This window comes from Coenobita brevimanus, chromosome 101 (assembly GCF_032717465.1).
Source record: "Coenobita brevimanus isolate Jiangsu-jjx chromosome 101, ASM3271746v2, whole genome shotgun sequence".
NCBI lineage: Eukaryota > Metazoa > Arthropoda > Malacostraca > Decapoda > Coenobitidae > Coenobita > Coenobita brevimanus.
The window spans coordinates 72,448,169-72,470,088 of record NC_137054.1 but is presented as its reverse complement, the minus strand read 5'-3'; the positions used below and the strand labels follow the sequence as shown (position 1 = coordinate 72,470,088).

Here is a 21,920-nt window from a genome sequence, read left to right as displayed (position 1 = left end):
TTAAACCTGAACGAACACTGGTGTGCGCAAGGATCAGCAGAAGAAACAGGAGCATTGATCTAATACTCTTAATTAATGTAATGAAAAGAAAATGTTTGAATCGTTAAGAAAAAATATTCAAACAGTTCAAGATGGAATTGCTGCAGGGTAAGTGTGATGGATGGTACTGTGAAGTAGGTTTAGAGTATTAGATAGAGAACATCCCTTTGCGTTGGTTATTAATACCCAAAACATAACATAGTTACATATTAAAAGCCACCAGCCTTCGTCTGGACGGACCAACCCTTACCTGGCATCGCCTTATTCAGGCATTCCTGTTAATGAGAGCTGCTGCTGCTGGAAAACAAACGCTGACCTCGGGCACACTGCTCACGGTAGACCTTGATCCCTCTGCCTTCTGTGACCTGGTGCTTGATATGTGCATAGCCTACTGGAATGCACACTGTGCTTCTCTCCTGCAAGCAACCCACTTGGGGCAGTTTCAGGTAGACTGCAGCCCATCTGTGGGCCTGCCACCTCTTAAGGGATGTAAGTTAGGTGTCACCATGAACAGGTTGTAGATTGGTCTTAAAGGGGCCACAGAACCCTGTGCCATCAAGACATGGCTGAAAACCCATGGTGTCAGATGTATCCCCAAACTAAAGAAACAGCAGGTATTGAATATCATCTGCGATGCTCAAGATTCCATGCTCTCTGTACCTTCCTACATGAAGGTTTGGCTGCACCGAGAGTCTCAAGCCAGTCCCTCTTAACCCTCCTGGGCAGAGGTGTTGAAGACCTAAGGGATGACAATGCTTAGTGCTGTATGCATTACACTTTGTCCGGAAGGCCAGGCAGCTCTCCTACATTTGACCTAAGACCCCACTCACCCTCAGCAGCCAGAGCATGGGGCCGTAGTAGCAGCCCGGTTCCTCCAACCCATAAAAAGAAGAAGACAGTCTCATGGCTTCCTGTGCCAAGAGCTTGAATATTGTGAGTACCCTAATGAGGATGTACTGGAATTCCATTCATGACCTCCAGGTACAAAGTTACTATTGTGCAACCATCCTTGGCATGTCCAGCTATGTATGCTCTGTTAATGACTCAGCTTCCACCACTTGGCACCGGAAACTCAGTGCCGTTCAAAATGCAACCCTGCAGAAAGGATAGCTCTTGGTGCGTTTCGTTCATCCTCTGTGGTGTATCTATTGGCACTTCCCCTCTACGTCTGTCCAGGATGAAGTTGACCTGTCTCTGCTTTTTGGCCATTCATCAATCTCTTGACCATCCACTGCCAGTGCTTCACACCAGTGCAGGAGGACCTTCCTTCTTGTCCATCTTGTCCCATCAAATCCCAGTGATTTGTGTTGTTAAGAGTTCTCCAGGCTTACCATACTTTATCATTTCCCCCTCTACATTGTACAGCGAGCGCCAATAGTCGTGTCGTGAATTTTGGCGAAAACATAAGCATTCGAGCTAAACGTCTGATATATTCTGCTGTCTGGTAGGGCTTTCGTAATGTTTCACAAGTTACATTTAATCTTCGCACAAAAGCAACGTTGGGTCTGGTTAGTACTTGGATGGGTGACCGCCTGGGAACACCTGATGCTGTTGGCATCCCCACGTGTCAAGTGGGGTTGGTGGAGGATTAGTGCCCCTCCCTGTAAAACAATTAACTCTAAGCCCTTGGCCACCCCATTTGGGATATATGGCGTCTGGCAATGGATGGATGGATGGACAAAACCGTGACACGACTATTGGCGCTCACTGTACATTGTGAGAATCAATCCTCCCAGTTCCCTCTTGGTGGGATCTCTCACCCATGGTTTCATCACACCTTATGAAGACCTCTACAAAATTCCAAGACAATCATTTCACCCTTCATATCTTCCAGAAGCTGGCATCCACCATATATGAAAGGTACCAAGAGAACATTCCAGATGGCTCCCACTCCTTGGTCCCTGCAGCATCTGTTTCAGCGATATTTTTTGCAGCTCTGTCCCTGTGTCAGACTTGGAAGTTGTGTGGCCACCATGAGCTGTTTGCCGTCCTCATGGCCATAATATTCCTTTACTCACTGCCAGCCCCAGACCAGGCAGTGTTTCTCTATACAGGTTGTGCGGCAGCTTTTCTCCTCATTACCTATCCATGACCTTCAACAGCTAGGTACAGTATCTGGTTTATGGCATGTAGGCCTTGCTTGAGTGCCTCCTTTGTGAGGGTTGAGTGGTCCGCCTTCACTTAGTCCCGTCCCTTATAAGGATAAAGGGTAATGTGATCACAGGTGCAGATGCAATTGCACATATTGCCGTCTCATCACTGTCCACGGCACCTTAGCCATATACCATCACATCATAGGCGCTTAGCCTTGGCTGCTGACCTTGATATTCACCTTCAGACCATAGCACTGGGGCCATACCATACCACTTGGACCACTTCATGTCAGCCATGGGCTCATGCATCCTCCCAGGTCTTGGACAGTACCTTTGCTTGCCTATGTATTGGACATAGTGGCTCAGCATTTCATCAGCAGCTGGCTCCAAACCCATACTATCAATGGGGTAGTGTCAAGGGGAAAACTGCCCCACTTCATTTCTGTATTGCCCCAGATTCCATTACATGTGCACCATCTTGTGGGATCATGTAGCATTCCTGAGACCCACAGACTTCACTTTCCTAATCCTCTTTGGTAGGGGAGGGCCAGTGTCTGCCATTCCATCACCATGACCTGCACCACCTGTGTGTCTTCCTCAGCAAAGCCAGACAACTTCATCACCTCTGGCTAAGACGATCTGAGCCACAGGAATGGTTCATTATGGGCCCTTCATTGGTTAGAGCCTTCAAAACCCAAGACCAAGAACCAAGCCCTTATGGCTCTTCTGAATTATCCAGGCCCTCATAGTAAACTTTTATTAAACATTTTCTTCGTTGTCATCCAGATTCTTGTAATTTATCAATTGACATACCCAGCCAAGGTTTCATTATCAGAATACTGTACTTCGATAGGTGCAGCACAGGGTGACAAAGCAGATTCAGTCCATGAAGACTGCTGTGTTGCTTTGGGTCTACAGACACACCAGGACTGTAGGAAATGTGGGGATCTGGTAGAGTTTTATAAACTTCTCATGATAATAAATACATTCCGTTTACCAGATTTTTCAACTTTAGCCACACCAACCTAAGGAGACACACACAAACATTTTCATTTCAGCCCATACATCATCCTTTTGTTTTTTAGGTGTTCGTTAGTTAGCTCTCACTTGTATAAATATCTGTTGTTCTATGACACTTCCATCAGAAATCAATAATAGAGAAGATGTAGTACTGTATTCGTAAATAATGTAGTTATAGTTACTCTTTTTGCATTTGGTTCTGCCCTTACCACTGTGCATGCACTTGCAAATCTTAGTAGGAGCTTTGACCCCCAGACCCCTGCAATCATGTTTTTTCTTTTGCATTGCTTTCAGAACCCTACATCACCCCACCAGTGGATGGGAAAAGAAGATGGGATTCTGGTTCTTTCATTTGTTTAAAGATTTCCTGCACTGATAGTGCAGGCCGGGCCATACATTAGACCGGTCAGTGGGGTGTGGGCTGACTTAAAAAATAGTAAGGGGGAAGACAGGGCCTGGGGATTGCCCAGCACACATGCCCCGTCTTCTGGCTGGCTTTGTGGTGTGTGTGGGGATTATGGTGGTGATGATGGTATGTACAGTACAATATTATAGCGGCCGATTTGCACAGTGGGCAGGTAGCTTTGCTATTTATGTTCAAGCCTTGTTTTACAGGTCCTGAAGGTAATTGATCATTAGGACCAAGGAACACCATCTTCTGTCACTGGAGAAATGACCCACCCCAGGCCAATGCTTCATGCTTGGATATAGGTGTGAAAGAATGTTGGGTAAAAGTGCATGTGGAAGTTGTGTTGGGAGTGGGTGTGTTTATGAGTGACAGGCCTGTATATGTTACTGAAGGAAGCTAGATAAGCTGCAAATATTGTAGAATGCATGAAAGAACATACTGCTGCATCCCATTAAATGTCCATATTAAGATGATTGGTAGATGTATGCACTATCAACCTGATTGTCAAAGAGAAGGGTATATACTGTACATGTGAGTGAGTTTAAATATGGGAAGAGGTGTGGTAGGCCAAGAAGAAAATGGAAGGGTAGAGTATGATATATTAGTGTATAAGAAAATTTGATGTTGGTATGGAAGTCAGGGAAGCTAAGGAACTGATAAGAGATTGAAGTGAGTAGAGAAAATTCCACAGATTAAACCATTACAAGGGTTGCATTACATTTCTTACCTTGATAATCAATGACAGATTTTTCCCACAGGCTCATGAAGTGCATATAAAAAGAATATTTACTGGAAAACTTGCACAGATAGTTTGCCTGTGGGATGGTACCAACAGTGTTGTTTTTTCAGAGGCTTGAATATTATATGAATGATTGTGTATCCCGTGTCATTGGGCATAGTGTTTGATACAGTAGTTTTCATAGTTGTTATTTCTCCTTTTTTCAATGGATACTACCGTACCCCATCACTTAGTTGAAATTAAGAGCTGAGGTAACGATGATGAAAGAGCTGGAGGTTATCAGGGTCTTTAATAAGATTTTCTATACATTAAAAGGCTGCAGAGGCTGTCAGTGGGGGAGCGGTCTGCCACTACAACACCAACTGAGCCCAGTGTGCCCCTGGGAGCTGGGTCAGACCTCCTACAGATGTACCAGACTCAGTGGGCTACAATGCACCACATGGCAGAACAGAATGCTTTGCTTGCACAGGTAAGTCATTGGATGTATTATGACTGGAAGCAAATCTTGGCCTTCCCCAAAAGCAGGTCACTTATGAAATAAATTTCCACTGACTTATAGGTAAGAATTTTGGCAAGCATTTATATTGTATATTAGTTTTAGCTTACTCTTACTATTTCACCAACTGCAGTAATGACAACAATCCAAGAATGTCAAAAAACATTTGCTGTGTTTCCTTTAGTTGCATTTTTACCTAATTACAGTACAGTGGTGTCTCTCGTAGCTACCATGGTTAATTGGTACGGGTTGGTTCCCATGCAGCATTAAACTGTACTGTGTTTGGGAGGCCTTCCTTTTTTTGATTCCTTGCCCTTTAACTCCTTCTTCCCTAAAAGTTTGTTTTGATGTACAGGCAGCCTCTGGTATCCGAATTTTTGCTAATCTGAATTCTCAATTTTGCACCAAAACCCTGTCATAAAAATCAGCTTTTCCACTCAGACAAATATATGCATACAGTATACTATATATATATATATATATATATATATATATATATATATATATATATATATATATATGTGTGTTTGTATAAAACCTTTTTATTTTACCATACAAATTGCTGTGCTCTACTTTTTTACACTAAACCCTATATCAGTATCCTTGTTTACTGTATCTGGGAATAACCTTGTCTCGTATGACCACCTGACTTGACCCAACATAACCCTTGTGTTATTGAGTGTTATCCAAATTCTTTTCCAGATGTTTAGCTTGTATGTGTAATTATGACTGGATGTATACTCAAGGGTTGACCAAAGTCACACATGGTTACCATTGGACATAACCCCTTATGTCCAAGGTGTTATTGTCTGTTATATTTTAATTTTCTGGGGAAACATGTCATATCTTAACTTATAACTGTAGGTAGACCAACTGTCTATGGGAATCATTTAGACTTGGACATATGTAAGAGTAACCATTCTCCCCACCCCCCATCTATCTATTGCCAGATGCCTTAATCCCGGAAGGGGTGGCCACAAACAAATTACCTCCTTGTCGCCCTGTCCCCCTCACACACCCCATTCTCATATACCTCTCCACTCCATCCCTCCATCTCATCCTTGGCCTCCCCTTCCCTCTCCCCTCCACCACCTCACTCACATACATTCTCCTCATTAGTCTCTCGCTCTCCATCCTCTCCACATGGCCCAACCACCTCAGTGTACTGTATTTTCTCCTAATGCTTTGTATCACATCCACATCCACACTATAACACTTCTTCACTTCCTCTTTTGTCAGTCTGTCTCCATGTAACTCCACATGCTCCTCTCAAATAACTCATTTCCACAGCTCTTACTCATAACTCCCAACAAGGTCCAAGCTTCACTTCCATACGTTAGTGCTGGTATCACAATACTGTCATGTAGTAACTTTTTCACTTCCATGCTCACTTCCCTGTTTCTTATTACTGCTTTCAAAGAACCAGCAACCTTTCATCCCTGCTGTACCCTTTCAAGCACTTCACCCTCCAAACCTCCATCCTTACTCATCACACTACCCAAATACTTAAACGTACTCACATTTTCCAATTCCTCACCATCCAGCCTCGCTGTACATTCACTGACTTCACCTCTCTCAAAGACCATCACTTTACTCTTCCCTACATTCACCTTTAGATTCCGTTTCTTACACACTCTCCCAAACTCATCCACCAAGCCTTGCAGCTCCCCTTCGTCTTCACTCAACAACACAGTATCATCTGCAAACAACAGTACAGGGAGTTTCCAAACACTATTCTGTCTCACCAGGGCCACTCCAACATTCACTACCCTACCTTGTACCTCTTTTATTACCCCATCCATGTACAGATTGAACAACCATGGAGACATGACACATCCCTGTTTCAACCCAACTTTCAAAGAGAAAAATTCACTTAGTTCACCATCCACATGCACTGCAGCCTTCACACCATCGTACATACTCTTCACAGCATTCAACAACTTCAAATCTACTCCATATATTCTTAACACTTTCCACAATCCTTGTCTATCCACCTTGTCATATGCTTTCTCCAAATCCATAAAAGCCGCATACAACTTCTTTCCCTTCTCTAGAAACTTTTCCACTAAAGATCTAAGAATGAATATCTGATCTACACAACCTCTTCCCTTCCTAAAGCCTCCCTGTTCTTCCCCAACTAATTTCTCTGTTCTTTCTGTAACTCTGTCAATACTGTCAATAAGTGTCCTACCATACACTTTTCCTATTATACTAAGAAAACAGATGCCCCTATGATTACCACACACTTCTTTTTCCCCTTTTCCTTTGTACAAGGGAATAATTATACCTGACTTCCAATCCTCCGGGACTCTACCTTCCTCCCAGGCCAATCTGCACATCTTCCACATCCATTCTACTACTATCTCTCCCCCATGCTTCAGCATTTCACCACACACTCCATCAATTCCTGGGGCTTTCCCCGATTTAACTTTCTTCATTGCTTCCACAACTTCTATCCTGCTGATTTCTTCCTGTCTTCTCACCTCGCTCCTTCTCCCAGCCATTCCCCAGCCACTTATACTCGCATTACTTCCATCCTTTATATTCAACAGTTCCTTAAACTAGTAATCTACTATTTTTATCTTTCACTCCCCTGCTAACTTCACTTCCTCCCTGTCTTACTCTTTTCACCTCTTTCCAGAACATTTTCTTATAGTCCCTCCACTTTACACTCAAATTCCTTCCAAATTCCTCATCCACTCTCTTCTTACTCTCTCTTACTAATCTTTTCACCTCTCTCTTTCCTTCTACATATAACTGTCTCTTCCGCCTCTCATCTTCCACACCCCTATTTCTCATCCATTCATTGTATGCTTTCTTCTTTTGTGCCACAGCCTGTTTCACCTCTTCAGTCCACCACACTGTTCCTTGCACCCCCCTCCGTCTTCTCTTCCTTCCACACACCACATCACATGCTGCACATACTTCTTCTGTAAATATCCTACACACACTTTCCACGTCTCCCATCTGCTCCAGTTCATATTTGCCCAAGCGTTCCTCCACTTCTCTCTTATACTCTGCCTGTTTCTCATCCTCTTGTAACCTTTCCACTCTCCTTGCAACTACTCCTTCCTCTCGTCTTTCCCTTCTTCTATTCCTCCGTCTTACTTGAATCGTAATTCTGGCCACCACCAAGTAGTGGTCAGAAAATCCGCTCCCCCAACCTCTATAAGCTCTTGCATCCATTACACATCTTCGCATCCTTTCATCCACACACACATAATCAATCATTGCCTTCCTTTCATACAGTTCACCACCCACCCTTCTCATCACTCGCCATGTATACCTGTGGATCATTTTATGCCTAAAGAGGGTATTGGCTATCACCAACCCCCTCCCAGCACAAATGTCCACTAACGCATTCCCATTCTCATCTATCTCAGCAGGCACACCCCACTCCCCAACTATTCCATCCACCTTCACATTCCCAACTTTACCATTCATATCATTGATCAAAAATTCCTTCCAAACTTTTCCATGCACACTTCTACATTTGTCCCTGTCATATGCTTTCCCCAAATCCATGAAGGCTGCATACAGCTTTCTATCCTTTCTCTAGAAACTTTTCCACTAAAGACCTACAGGTAGGAATAATGGCACAAAATGCTCTGTCAGACAGTGGTGATCTTCATGATGTAGATGGTAATACAGACTTATCTTATGATGAATATGGTTTCTGTGCATGATTGTAATACTGATTTCCACTGAAAACAAGTGATATGAGTGGATTTGTTTTTAGGCCAGTCAGGTGTCAGTCTGTGCAGGAAATGATTAAGAATGTGTTATGCCCTGTCTGAAAAATGATGGGTAACACAATGCGAAGAGAGTTGGTGTAGAGGTAATTTTATCCCTGCATGGGTAAGTGGGGTCAGTTTGGGTGGCAGGGAATTGTTTGCCTTCAGAGGGCAGCTTGGTATAAGATGGGGTAAGGTTGAGTGGGTGCAGTTCTGTATTTTTTGTTAACTTCTGTATTAAAATTTCTACTGTACTTGGTTCAGAATATGAATTACAACTACATGTTGTACCGGTACTTGTTTTCAGGATATTGACAGTAGTATCAGCAACCTTGCAGAAGAATGTGAATGTCAGCACAGCCAAATGGCAGAGATCCATTCTCTTCTTGCACACCTTCCCAACATCATGGCTCAGCTACATTCAATGCTTGCTACCATAGGTTAGTAGAAGTGTTAAAGTGTGGAAAAATTATAATTTATGACACCTGTTGAAATGTACTGCCCAAAAATATGATATCCTGTTTTGAGGCATTCTCACCCAATAGGTACTGGTAATTCTTAATGCACAGAGATTTTTTTTTTTTTTTTTTTAAGTGGTGGATGGGGGCACTCACCATCCACTCACTCATTGTAGTGCTGCTTTGGGTGTCTGCCCTTTGCTCTCTTCCACTCACTCAATGTAGTGCTGCTTTGGGTGTCTCCCCTTTCCTCTCTTCCATCCTTCCTCTTCTGTCTTTCTTTCCTTCATTCTTTCCTCTTCCTTCTGCCTACGGGTGACTCTACACTGAGTGACAAGCTAAATGGTTTCCTGTACGTCAAACCATTTATTACAATGGGCGGTAATCATATAACCAACTTATGGCGCTTGGTGGTTTAGTGGGTAATTACGGTGCTCCAGTCTTATTGAGCCAGTGAAGGTTTATATCCAAGGGATGGTTGGGGTAATGGGATGTATAAAAGCCCGCGTTGCTTAGAGGCAAACCGAGGATCCTCTCTTTGGCTCAGTGGTAACGTGCACACATATCAAGCGCCAGGGCCTGAGTTCAATCCCGGCCAGACCAGTGATTAATTTGTTAAGTTTCAGTTTGGTCCTTTACAGTGCCATTCAGGGATGAGTGAGGCTGGTCACTCTCATCTTAAATGTCAGAACCAACTTGCCTTGCCACAGGTTCCTACATTCCTCATGGGGAGACATAGGAATGGATGATGGATGGATGGAGAGGAGTAATGGTAGATGGGGACGCTCACCATCCACTCACTCAGTGTAGTGCTGCTTTGGGTGTCTCCCCTTTCCTCTCTTCCTTCCTTCATCTTCTTTCTTTCTTTCCTTCATTGTTTCCTCTTCCTTCTGCCTGTGGGTGACTTTACACTGAGTGACAAGCCAGATGGTTTCCTGTACACCAGGAAACCATTTACTATGCTGGGTGGTAACCATAAAACCAGCTTATGACGCCTGGTGGTTTAGTGGGTAATTAAGGCGCTCCAAGTGGATTGAGCCTGTGTAGGTTTATATTCAAGGAATGGTTGGGGTTTATTGCTTACATAATGCCACTCAGGGATGACAGAGGCTGGTCACTCTCATCTTAAATGTCAGGAACAATTTGCCTAGCCCCAGGCTCTTATGCTTTTCATGGGCCAACATAGGATTGGATGATGGATGGAGGGATTTAATGAGGTTCTTGATTTAAGATTAAACTGTGCTGATCCAGAATTATTGCCATTTTTCAAAGTTTGGATTCTCACATGTGTCAGATATTTAAAATCCCTTTCTACTGCTGTGTTATTCTTACAGGGTCTATGCGTGGCTTGTTTGAGGAAGTCGAGGGTGGGCTGCTCATGTTAGAGGACCTTGATGAGGAAGTGGCCCTCCAGGAGCAAACTCTTGACTTCAGACTCTCTCTTGCACTTGCTCGAGAGAAGCACAACCATAAACTCAACTCCCTCAAGAGTCAGTCTCACTCCTGTTCTCACACATTTTACTGCTGGCTATGTTGAGCAATTAGTGCAATAGAGGCACTGCAGGATATATTGTTTTGTCAGGCTCTAACATTCTCATTGTGCAAAACTTTGCTAAGTATACTTACATGGCTGAGTAGGCTGTAAGTCCTATACACATGAGAATTAACATTCTGTGTTGTTGCAGCTGTGCAGCTGCCAATAGTGGCATATGTTTGTGGTGTGGTGAGGATTACAGTATTACATAGTGCACTTGAGTCATCTATAGTGTTACCTAATCTGCATCTGTATGATAGTAGAGATGGGTGGTGTTTGTAGTGTAGTCTAGTTATATCATCCAACCTCTTTTGTGTCACAAAGCTTGTTTGAAAAAATAAAAAATAAACAGGATATGATTCACTTTGCTTGCATGTTTTTTATAGGTCATGTTTTATGTGACTTTGAAGCCTCACCGACTTCCATACCTGGTACCCCTCTTCCTCACACACTGATCCACCATATCCCTCCACCTGCTCCTTGGCCTACCTCGCCTCCTCCCTCCATCAGATTCATTCAGATATTTATTTTGCATATTTTCCTCCCTTTTCTGTCATTGGGCCCAGGTATTTGAACTCTCACCAGTTTCAGTCTCTCTCCATTCACTGTAATATCACTTTACTCTTTTCTACATTCACTCTCAACGCACAGTGTACACAGACATCAGCAAAACTCTGCACTAATCTACCAAGTTCTTGTCCAGTAATTGCAAGTAGTACTGCAGCATCAGCATACAACAAATTTGAGATATTCCATCTATCACCATTCATTACCAACACCATCCCTCTCTCCAGTACTCATGTTTTTACTTCTCTCATCACCCATCCATCTATATATTGAACATCCATGGGAACATCACACAGCCTTGTCGCACACCCACATTGATCTTGAACCATTCACTTAGATGCCCATTTACCCTTACAAGTGCTTCATTACATTTCATCGTTTCATTTTTAAAGGCTCCAACATGCTTGCATGCGTCGGCCTTGGTCACCTAACGCTGGCTCTCCACGCTGCACGATCCATTGCAGCCTCCCTGTTCAGTCCCTTACCCCTGAGGTCACACTTAATGACCTCGTCCCATGTCTTTCTCGGTCTACCCCTTATAACCCCACCTCCATTATTAACACTTCTCACATTCCGCACCGAGTTATTATCCCCCATCCTCTCCGCATGTCCAAACCATCTCAATCTGCCTCTCCTCATCACAACACCAATACACTCCAGTCCCATCCTACCTCTCAACTCTTCCATCGTAAACCCAGACCCCCCGGACCTTGCACGCAGGGATGCACTACACATCCACCTAATCATTGTCATTTCTGTACGTCTGAGCTGGCGAATATCCTCCTCCTTTACTGCCCAGGTCTCACTGCCATACAGCATTACACTCCTACCACATGCTGCATACAAAGACCCCTTAGCACGTAGGGAGAGCCCTCTCAATGTCAGAAGAGGCAAGAGCTCCCTGAACTTCTTCCAACCACTTCTCACCCTAGCCACAGAGCTAGCTCCAGCCTCACCTCCAGCACAGAACATGTCTCCCAAATAACAAAACTCTTCCACACACTCAAGAGATTCACCAGCAAGTTCAATCCTTTCACGCCTGACAATCTCCACCTGCTCTCCCCGACACGTCGTACACATAAAATCAGCATCATCTCGCAGTCTACCTATGGTACCACTACATCTCTTGTGCACCCATTTATCACAAACACTGCATAAGATAGAATTACTTCCCACACCCTTGTGGCAAACTGCAAATGGCCACTCTCCCTCATCTTTGACAGTACAGTACTGCCACCAACCCTAGATACCATCACTTTTGTTTTATCTGCATTTACCCTTAAGCCCATGTGCCCCATACCATCTCTCCACTTCCTAAGCCTTTCCTCCGCCTCCCTTTCGTTCTCTGCAATCAACACCAAATCATCAGCGTACAACATCTCTCACGGGAGTCCGTTTCTAAAGTCACGTTAGAGGGCTTCAAGTACCATGATAAACAACATGGGACTCAAAACTGACTCCTGATGCACACCAGCATTCATGGAAAACTCATCACTCAAATCTCCATTCATTCTTACCTGGTTGCAAGCACCCACATACATAACTACCCTAACCAGCCACTCCTCCAAGCCAAGCTTTCTCATTGCCCACTTCACCACCTCTCTAGGGACTCTATCAAAGGCTTTTCCAAATCAACAAAAACAAAATAAAGATCCCGTCTCCTACCAATATATTTTTCCTGAAGCTGTCGAACAGTGAATATGGCATCAGTGGTCCCCCTACTTGGCATAAACCCAAACTGCGTCTCATCAATATTCACTCTTTCTCTAATCATACCTTCTAAAACTCTCTCCATTACCTTCATTATCTGATCTAAAAGCTTTATACCTCTATAATTTCCTCTTTCCAGGGCCTCACCCTTCCTTTTATACACATTTACAATTACACTCTTCAGCCACTCATCTGGGACAGCACACTCACAAATAATCATATTTATGTCAGTGACTAACCTCACCCCTATATCTACTGAGGCCTTCCATATTTCGGCAGTCAACCCAGACACACCTGCTGCCTTCCCTACCTTCATCCTGCCTATTGCCTCACTCACAGTAGCAGCATCAGTCAAAGGCCAAGGGCCAAACACTGGATCTGCTGGCTCCAAACCTTCCCTGTCCCAGTCAGACTCCTCATTCAACAACTGGCTATAATGCTCTCTCCATGCATCTTTAATATCCTCACTGCTCACCACTACCCTTCCTTCATCATTCTTCACACACTGCTCACCTATAATATCCCGATTATCCCTCTTCATCTGATTTGCCACCTTAAATATCATATTTTTCCTTTCCCCATGATTTAGGTTATCAAGTAAAAGTCTCTGTGACTCAGACCTCGCCCTGTATACCCTCTTCTAGCCCTACGCTTGGCAGCCAAGTATTCCTCCTTGCTACCACTCTTCTTCCGTTCCCGGAAAAGCCTTCTTTTCTCCTTAACTGCAGCTTCTACACCCTCATCCCACCACCAAGTTACGCTATGTCATGGTGGTCCTCTTGTCCAGCCGCATGTTACATCAGTAACTCTCAAGGGATTGTTCTTGAGGGCTCTGTACTGTTCATTAACGCCTCTGTCTACAGCTCCCTGTTCAGCCACCACTCTCCTCAACTCGCTATAGAAGGCATCCCTTACTACTTGGTTTTTCAGCTTCCATATTTTCCTCCTAGGTACATAAGTCCTCTTTTTCATCACTTGTTCTTTAAGCACCATATCACAAATCAATAGTTTGTGCTGCTGCACACACTCCTCACCTATAACTTTAACATCCCTCACTAACCTCCTATCAGCCCTCCTAACCAGAAATAATCTATCTGACTGCTATTTCCCCCAGACTCATACATAATTAACCTACTCTCTTTTCCTAAAATATGTGTTGCACACAATCATGTCCGTTGCCTTCCCAAACTCAAGTATCTTTTCCCCTTCTGCATTCCTTAGACCAAACGCACATCCCCCATGTACTACTTCATAACCTTGTGCAGCTTCTCCTACATGACCATTTAAGTCCCCTCCCAAAACCACTATCTCATCATCCTGCATACCACCTACTATACGTATTAAATCATCCCCAACTCTGTCTTTCTCTGCTTCATCCAATCCTGCCTGTGGAGCGTATGCCGATATAACTGCAGCTATCTTTCTACCATCACAAAAACTTGACGGCACCTAGCAGCTTACCATCTGCACCATACATGTGCAAAACCTTCCACAGTCTTTGTCTGTCTACTTTGTCATATGCCTTTTCCAGATCCATGAGTGCCATAAACACCTTATAGTCCTTTTCACAAGCCTTCTCCACTATCTGTCTCATTGCAACTATTTGATCCACACATCCTCTGCCAGTCCTAAAGCCACCCTGTTCATCACTCACTAGGACTGCTCTCTTACTTTCTCCATAATAATTCTTCCATATACCATCCCTGCCGCACTCAATAAACTTATGCCTCAATAATTCTTGCATAATTTTTCCATATACCTTCCCTACCACACTCAATAAACTTATGCCTCAGTAATTCTTGCACTCAGTTCACTCACCTTTTTTTTTGTACAGGGGTACAATCACAGCCTTTTTCCACGCTGTTGGCACAGTTTCACTCATCCATGCCTTCTTACATATCTCCAACAAGCACTTCATTCCACTCTCTCCATTACACTTAATCATCTCTACATACGCCTCATCAACCCTAAAGGCTTTCCTATTTTCAGTCGCTTCACAGCATTTCTTCACCTGTGTGAGTGTCACATTTCCTGGCCCTGCATTCCTTCTCTGCACATCCCCAAAACCAATCATGTTTACAGCAGCTCTGCTGTCTCTATTCCCATTCATCCAGCTTTCAAAATATTCTTTCCATCTGGTCCTTACTTCATCCCAATAGGTTAATAATCTACTGCTTACATCCTTCACACTTTCACATTTCTTTCCGCTGTCACTTCTACATTTCCGCATCTCTTTCAAGAATAACTTCCTATTTTCAGAGTAATTTGAATTCATTTTTCTTCCTAGATCATCATTTACCTCCTCCTTTTTCCAATTCACTAGTTTCTTTATGTGCTTCTTGCTCTCAGTATGTTCAGTTCTTATTTCAGTTGAACTCCTGTCCTGTAACCACTCTAGCCACTTCTTCTTTCTTCCACTGCTCTCTTAACCTCATCATCCCATCATGCCTTACCTTTCTTCTTTGTTGTTACTCTTGCCACACCAAGCAGTGTGTGGTGTGGCAAGAGTAACAACTATATGCATTCCACAGGCTGTCCAGATCCATTTCATTCCAGATCACTGATTCCAACTCCTCTACTTTGGTCCTGTATTCATCTACCAGTTAAAGAGATAAGGCTTTATTCTCTTGCTTACCATTGGTGCATTTCTGGTCCCCAACAGATGAACTGTCAGCATCACACAAGGCCAAAATGATTATCCTCGAAAAACAGAAGGAAGATGTGAGGAAGGAGAGAGAAAAGGTGTTCTCTGATCAATTCTCTGAAGATATGAAAAATTACAAAGAAAAGGGCCAGATTACAAGTAAGTTCAGCAATACAGTATCTCTGTTTCAGTGTCATCAGCAATTTAGCATGAAAACTGTATCATGTGACTTGTGTCCAGTATTACAGGGTACTGTACAGTACAAGTAACGGTAGTCTTCTTTTCATATACTCTAGAGTCATTTTTACAGAAAATGTCCTGTAAGCCCTAAAAATTACATTGTGTAAAAATAAGTACAGTATTTGTGTTTCTCTAGACATTCCTTAGCTCTCTTTTGTCTTTCTTTCCTTCATTCTTTCCTGTTCCTTCTGCCTATGGATGACTCTACACTGAGTGGGAAGCCGAATGGATTCCTGTACACCAGGAAACCATTTACTATGCTGGGTGGTAACCATATACCCAAATTATGGTGCCTGGTTCTTTAGAGTGCAATTGCAGCACTCCAGTCAGATTGAGTTGGTGGAGGTTTATATCCAAAGGGTGGTTGGGGTTTATTGCTCATGTAATGCCACTCAGGGATGAGTGAGGCTAGTCACACTTATCTTAAATGTCAGGACCAACCTGCCTAGCCCCGGGCTTCTGCACTTCTCATGGGACAACATAGGATTGGATGATGGATGGATGGATTCTAGTTTAAACATACTAAGAGGAAGGATGTTGATGTATGTCAAGGTGTTGTAAAAACACCCCTACTAAAACTGTACAAATCCATGGGTCCAAGCTGTATGAAAAAAGGAATATTTTGGAAAGTATTATCATAGTGATAACTTTGTCACCATCCACTCACGTGATGTAGTGCTGCTTTGGGTGTCTGCCCTTTCCTCTCTTCCATCCTTCCTCTTCTGTCTTTCTTTCCTTCGTTCTTTCCTCTTTCTTCTGCCTATGAGTGACTTTACACTCCCTCTTCTGTCTTTTTTTCTTTCATTTTTTCCTCTTCTGTCTATGGGTGACTCTGCACTGAGTGACAAGCCAAATAGTTTCCTGTACACCGGGAAACCATTTACTACAATGGGTGGTAACCATATAAGCAGATTATGGCGCCTGGTGGTTTAGTGGGTAATTACGGTACTCCAATTGAATTGAGCCTATGTAGGTTTATATCCAAGGAGTGGTTAGGGTTTACTGCTCATGTAATGCCACTCAGGGATGAGTGAGGCTGGTCACTATCATCGTAAATGTCGGGACCAATTTGCCGTGACTCAGGTTCCTGCGCTTCTTATTGGGCAACGTAGGATTGGATGATGGATGGATGGATGAATAACTGTAAGAAAATCATGTAATAAATAGCCTCCTGTACCACAAACAGTAAATGCAGTGGTGTATTTTGTATTAATATTATTATGATGTGGCAGGGGTAAACCAGCTCTGCTGTTGGGTCCTGCTACGGATGTCGCTGATTGTGCTGGGCAGTTGACCCTCGTGCAGTGTGGTGTGATGAGGATCTGTCCCTTTTCCCCTTGAGGCTAAGAATAAATGTGTGTGTGTGTGTGTAGATGAGTAAATTGGGAGTGTGTCGTCCTGTCTCGGCTACTTCCCCTTCTTTGGGGGAAGCAGCCTAGGTATATGGGTCATCTTGTTACACTTGTCCACAAGAACAGCATTATTATCAAATATGTTTCGATTGTGTGAGGACAAATGATATCAACACCCCCTTATTGCATGAAAAAATATTTTGGATTTGGGAGGTTGTACTGTACCAATATACACCAGTCGTGTATGAGACACATCTAGCATGTGCTTAGTATGGATGGTTGTTGTTAGTAATGAGGTGATGGCATGTGGAGGTGAAATACATTAGGGGACTGGTAGGCTTTAGGGAAAGATCTGTTATGCCTGTGCCCATACATTAGGGGACTGCTAGGCTTTAGGGAAAGATCTGTTATGCCTGTGCCCAGAGTCAGACATATTTTAAGAATATATATCATCATCATACATGCAGTTTTAAAGATAATAAAACAAGAACTACATTATTGCAGTGACGAGGTTAACTTTAATACAACTCTAAACCAAGCCTTGTAGGGATATTTGTGAGTTCTTTTCATAGAAATATTATCCATCCATCCATCCATCATCTAATCCTACATTGCCCCATGAGGAGTGTAGGAGCCCGGGGCTAGGAAAGTTGGTCCTGGCATGTAAGATGAGAGTGACCAGCCTCACTCATCCCTGAGTGGCATTACGTGAGCAATAAACCCCAACCACCCCTTGGATAAAAACCTTCACCGGCTCAATCTGAGTGGAGAACCTTTATTACCCACTAAACCGCTAGGAGCCAATATTTGGTTATATGGTTACCACCCAGCATAGTAAATGCTTTCCTGGTGTACAGGAAACCATTTGGCTTGTCACTCAGTGTAGAGTCACCCACAGGCAGAAGAAAGAGGAAAGAATGAAGGAAAGAAAGACAAAAGAGGGAGTGTAAAGTCACCTGCAGGCAGAAGAAAGAGGAAAGAATGAAGGAAAGAAAGACAGAAGAGGATGGATGGAAAGAAGGATGGAGGAGAGGAAAGGGCAGAAACCTGAGAGCAGCACTACATCAAGTGAGTGGATGGTGAGCATCCCCACCTACCACATAAAAATATGTAAATTTTATACTCTACTGTATTTCATTCATTTCCAGGAAGGATATCCAGCACAGATGATGATGCAAACCTGAAGCTGGAGGAAGTGGACTTAGAACAGGATACCAGTGAGCTGGACAGTTTCCTCAATGAGCCTGCGTGAGCCCAGGTTACATTCTTGGCTCACTAAAACTTGAGAAAAATGTTTGAAGTTTTGCTGATATGGTACAGCCATATGATGTCATAGTACTGTGTTATTATTATTATTATTTAATTTGCTTTTTTATAGTACAATACTTATCCTATTATACAGTATTAGAAGTTCCAAATACAGTACAGTATATAAATCTTTCATAGTAACCTTTGTAAAGCTTTTTGGAAGAGAAAGCTATATGATACTAAATCACAGGTGTTTCTGGTTTAGTGTGAGGAGTCTGAATCCATTGAAATTCATATAGTTGCCAAACTTATATTTGTATAGTAATGCTTTGGGTGTAAAATTACTGGATTTGTTTTTCTCCGAGTATGCTGAAACTTTTGAATTTAGCGAATAAAATTTTACTCGTACATGCCTCTCTCTGATGTGGTGCATTTATTGTGGGTGCTAAATGTTAAAGGTACAGTACATTCACACTCCTGTTGGGTTTCCTCCGTTTACTGTTGATTAATAAGGACTTCTGATTTTATTTATCATACAGTGGGGTCTCGCAATACACGTATGCAAAATCTCAGTACGCGAAACACCTACTATGCGAACTTGACTCGGGGAAAAATAATTTTTATAATATGCGAAATATGATTCTAAAATGCAAATCTGTCATCTGACAGCAAAGGAAAAACAGTGTCTTCGCTCAGAATGGTAGTATCCGAAGCCACCATCAGATGGCTGATTGGTTTCCCGCCCTTTCCCCTCCCTCAGGGTGTGACTCAAGTCAAGTCTCAAGACTTTCTGTCTGTGTCTGCCTGTACTGTGCTTGTATATTGTGGTGTTTTTAGCATTGTGCAAAACCCGCTTTTGCTCACCTGTTAAATCATGGCTGCACCGCTTCATTGCAAGAATAAGAGGATCACGTTAGAGCTGAAAATGAAGGTTATAGAGTTGAATAAGCAAAGTAAAAGGAACTCAAAGATTGGTCTTGAACTTGGCCTAGGTGAATCAGCAGTGAGGAACATTCTCAAGAACAAGGAGCAGATTTTACAAACTATCAAGGCTTATGGAGGCCAGCAACTGGACAGGCACAGTAAGGTTGCTAATCCCACAATTATACAATTGGAGCACAACCTAGCACACATCATTCTCAGTTCCATTATCTTTCTTTAAGCAAAAGTCTTCCTTTAAATGACAGTCAATAATGGAAAAGTACTGTATATAAATAACAAAGATATGGTGAGGTATCAACCATATACATTTATTTCCATTGATTCAATGATTACTAATATGAAGAATTTCCAATATATGGTGAATTTTGTCAACCATGTTCTCACATGTTGGCAGACCCCATTGTACTTGATCTGAAATTGCCAGAATGTGATGCTTATTTTATGGCAGTGTCTGGTGTACCATTAGATTTTGTAAGACTTCAGGTGTTGAACAAGGTGATTTATAAATTGGTATGCTAAGAGAACACTTGCTCCTTTTATGTTGTTTTAGGTCACATTTAAAGACCATTGACCTTGGGAGTACGTAGAGGTGTTTCCATTTGATGACAGCTCTCCATGCATGATATCTGGGTACTGTATTATGAAATGTGAACAGATATAGGTTATTGAGATAAGTTAGCCTAACGCCCTCAGTCTGGGGACATTTGTTTTGTTTTTTTTCCCTACCTTGTGCCAGACATCAGTTCCCTTCCCAGAATGAAAGGGCAGTATTTTAGCCTGATTACTTCCATATGAGTTGCAGAGAGAACTCACAGCATCAGAAGCATTAAAATACACTGTACCACAAGTAACCTTTGAAGCTGATTGGCTCTTAGTTATGTTATGGCTCCCAGTAAACTATTGTATATTTGGCTTTAAAGGATTCAGTAGCAACAAATGGTACAGGGTTAATGAGTAGACTGACAAGGAGAGTACATGATTAGTTTACATCCTCGTTGTATGTCACTGTTTGAAGTTCCTTTTTATTAAATACGCATTGTATTACAGAAGTTTCCTACTAAAGTTCCAGTGCCATCTATACAGTTGATTTGCAATTTCCTCAGTTTACAGTACCAGTTAAACAGTAAATATGGATAATTATGGAACATCCCTGAGTTATAATAAGGACTAACTGTTTTAAGGAGAGGGCTGTGTGTGTGAAAGGAGGTGTTTTTGCTTAGAAATGATACTGCAAAAATGAGAGAGGGAAAAGGAGGGGGGGGGGGGATGTGTTGGAAAGTACTATGAAAGGCAATACTGGATGGATATGTTACAGTGGTTATATAAGGAAGAAAAAAGATTAAAGAGAAGTATGGTAAGGAAGGATCAAGAGGTGTGCAAATGGCCTTGTTGGCTTTGGGTGAAAGTTTTATTGTAGTTCCCAGTGAAACATTCCTTCCAAGAGAGATTAAAGTTCCCTTTGCCAAACACCATAATACAGTATACCATATATGTTGTGGGCACATACTTCATAGTCCATTCCTTAAGGCTCAGTATACCTACATGCTATACATCTTCACACACCCTTTTGATGCCAATACTATTTGCCCATGTTGAATTCATGCAAGGGCTATCTCATGCAGGACTGATTTAATGGTATTAGTAGGAGTGTTTTTATGTTGTGTGTGTGAGGTGTGTGGCAGGTCAGGAGTGTCTCATTTAATAGCACATGAATTCTCTTCCAACATGACACAATCTCACTTTTAAAGACTGGCACCCTCTTTATATGCATTCTCCATATATGTCCAAGCCATCTCAGTGTATTACTTTTTATCCATGCAGTAATTTGACATCTCACTCATACCACTCTTTCTTCCACTCCACAGCAAATTGAGTACAGTATTTTGGAATGGAAGAAAGATGATATCACAGCCTGACAAATGAATATACAATGCAACAAATGAAATTATCACATCCTAACAGTGAAGGTACCTGAAATATAAAGGTGACACAACAAAATTAACATAAAACAGCAGTGTGTAGCCAAATATTGTCTAACAAATAAAATAATATTGTGATGTCAGTTACTCATTATCATCCTAATCATGTGTCCCACATATGTATGAGGTGATGATGACAGTAATGATGATGATCATCATATTTTCTGCCTTGACTCGTAAATAGATGATCATAAGTGGGGGTGCTCGTCATCCACTCACTTGATGTAATGCAGTGTACATTTTTTACCAATATCATTCCTTTTCTGTATCTGCCATCCTGTCTTCCTGTTTTATTCCAGCCTTTCTGTCATCTCTTATTACTCTTCATTTTACCTCAAGTAACTCTACATTTAGTGACAAATGTAATGGTTTGCTGTAACCCAGGAAACCATTTACAACTCTGGGTGGTAACCACATAACCAAGTAACAGGGTGATGTGGAGCCTAATATGGTACCAGTTAACTGGGTGGAGATACATAAATGCGGCATGCATCCGGGAACCAAACCTTTACACTTTTTCCCATGCCTTCCTGTGGTGAGGCTGTCCGCCACAAGGGAACATCATTTCACAGCATGGGATTGCCATGCAGGGGTGACTGCTTGCCTTCAGTAAATGGGTCTGCCCAACCAGACGGGGTGCTCAGCAACAACTTATAAATTGAGTTGATATCATCATCAACAGCAGCATCAACCTGTATTCATACATAGACAGAAAT

At 42.5% G+C, this 21,920-nt stretch overlaps 1 protein-coding gene across 1 annotated transcript; it reads left to right on the top strand.

Moving 5' to 3' along the window:
- The first annotated feature begins 27 nt into the window (after positions 1-27).
- On the top strand, positions 28-21,308 carry Dysb (dystrobrevin binding protein dysbindin). Its single transcript, XM_080284374.1, has 6 exons — positions 28-147; positions 4,616-4,769; positions 8,838-8,970; positions 10,323-10,478; positions 15,462-15,602; positions 18,184-21,308. The coding sequence occupies exons 1-6, from the start codon at positions 92-94 to the stop codon at positions 18,285-18,287; spliced, it is 744 nt and encodes a 247-aa protein (XP_080140500.1). The 5' UTR covers positions 28-91; the 3' UTR covers positions 18,288-21,308.
- The last annotated feature ends 612 nt before the right edge of the window (positions 21,309-21,920 follow it).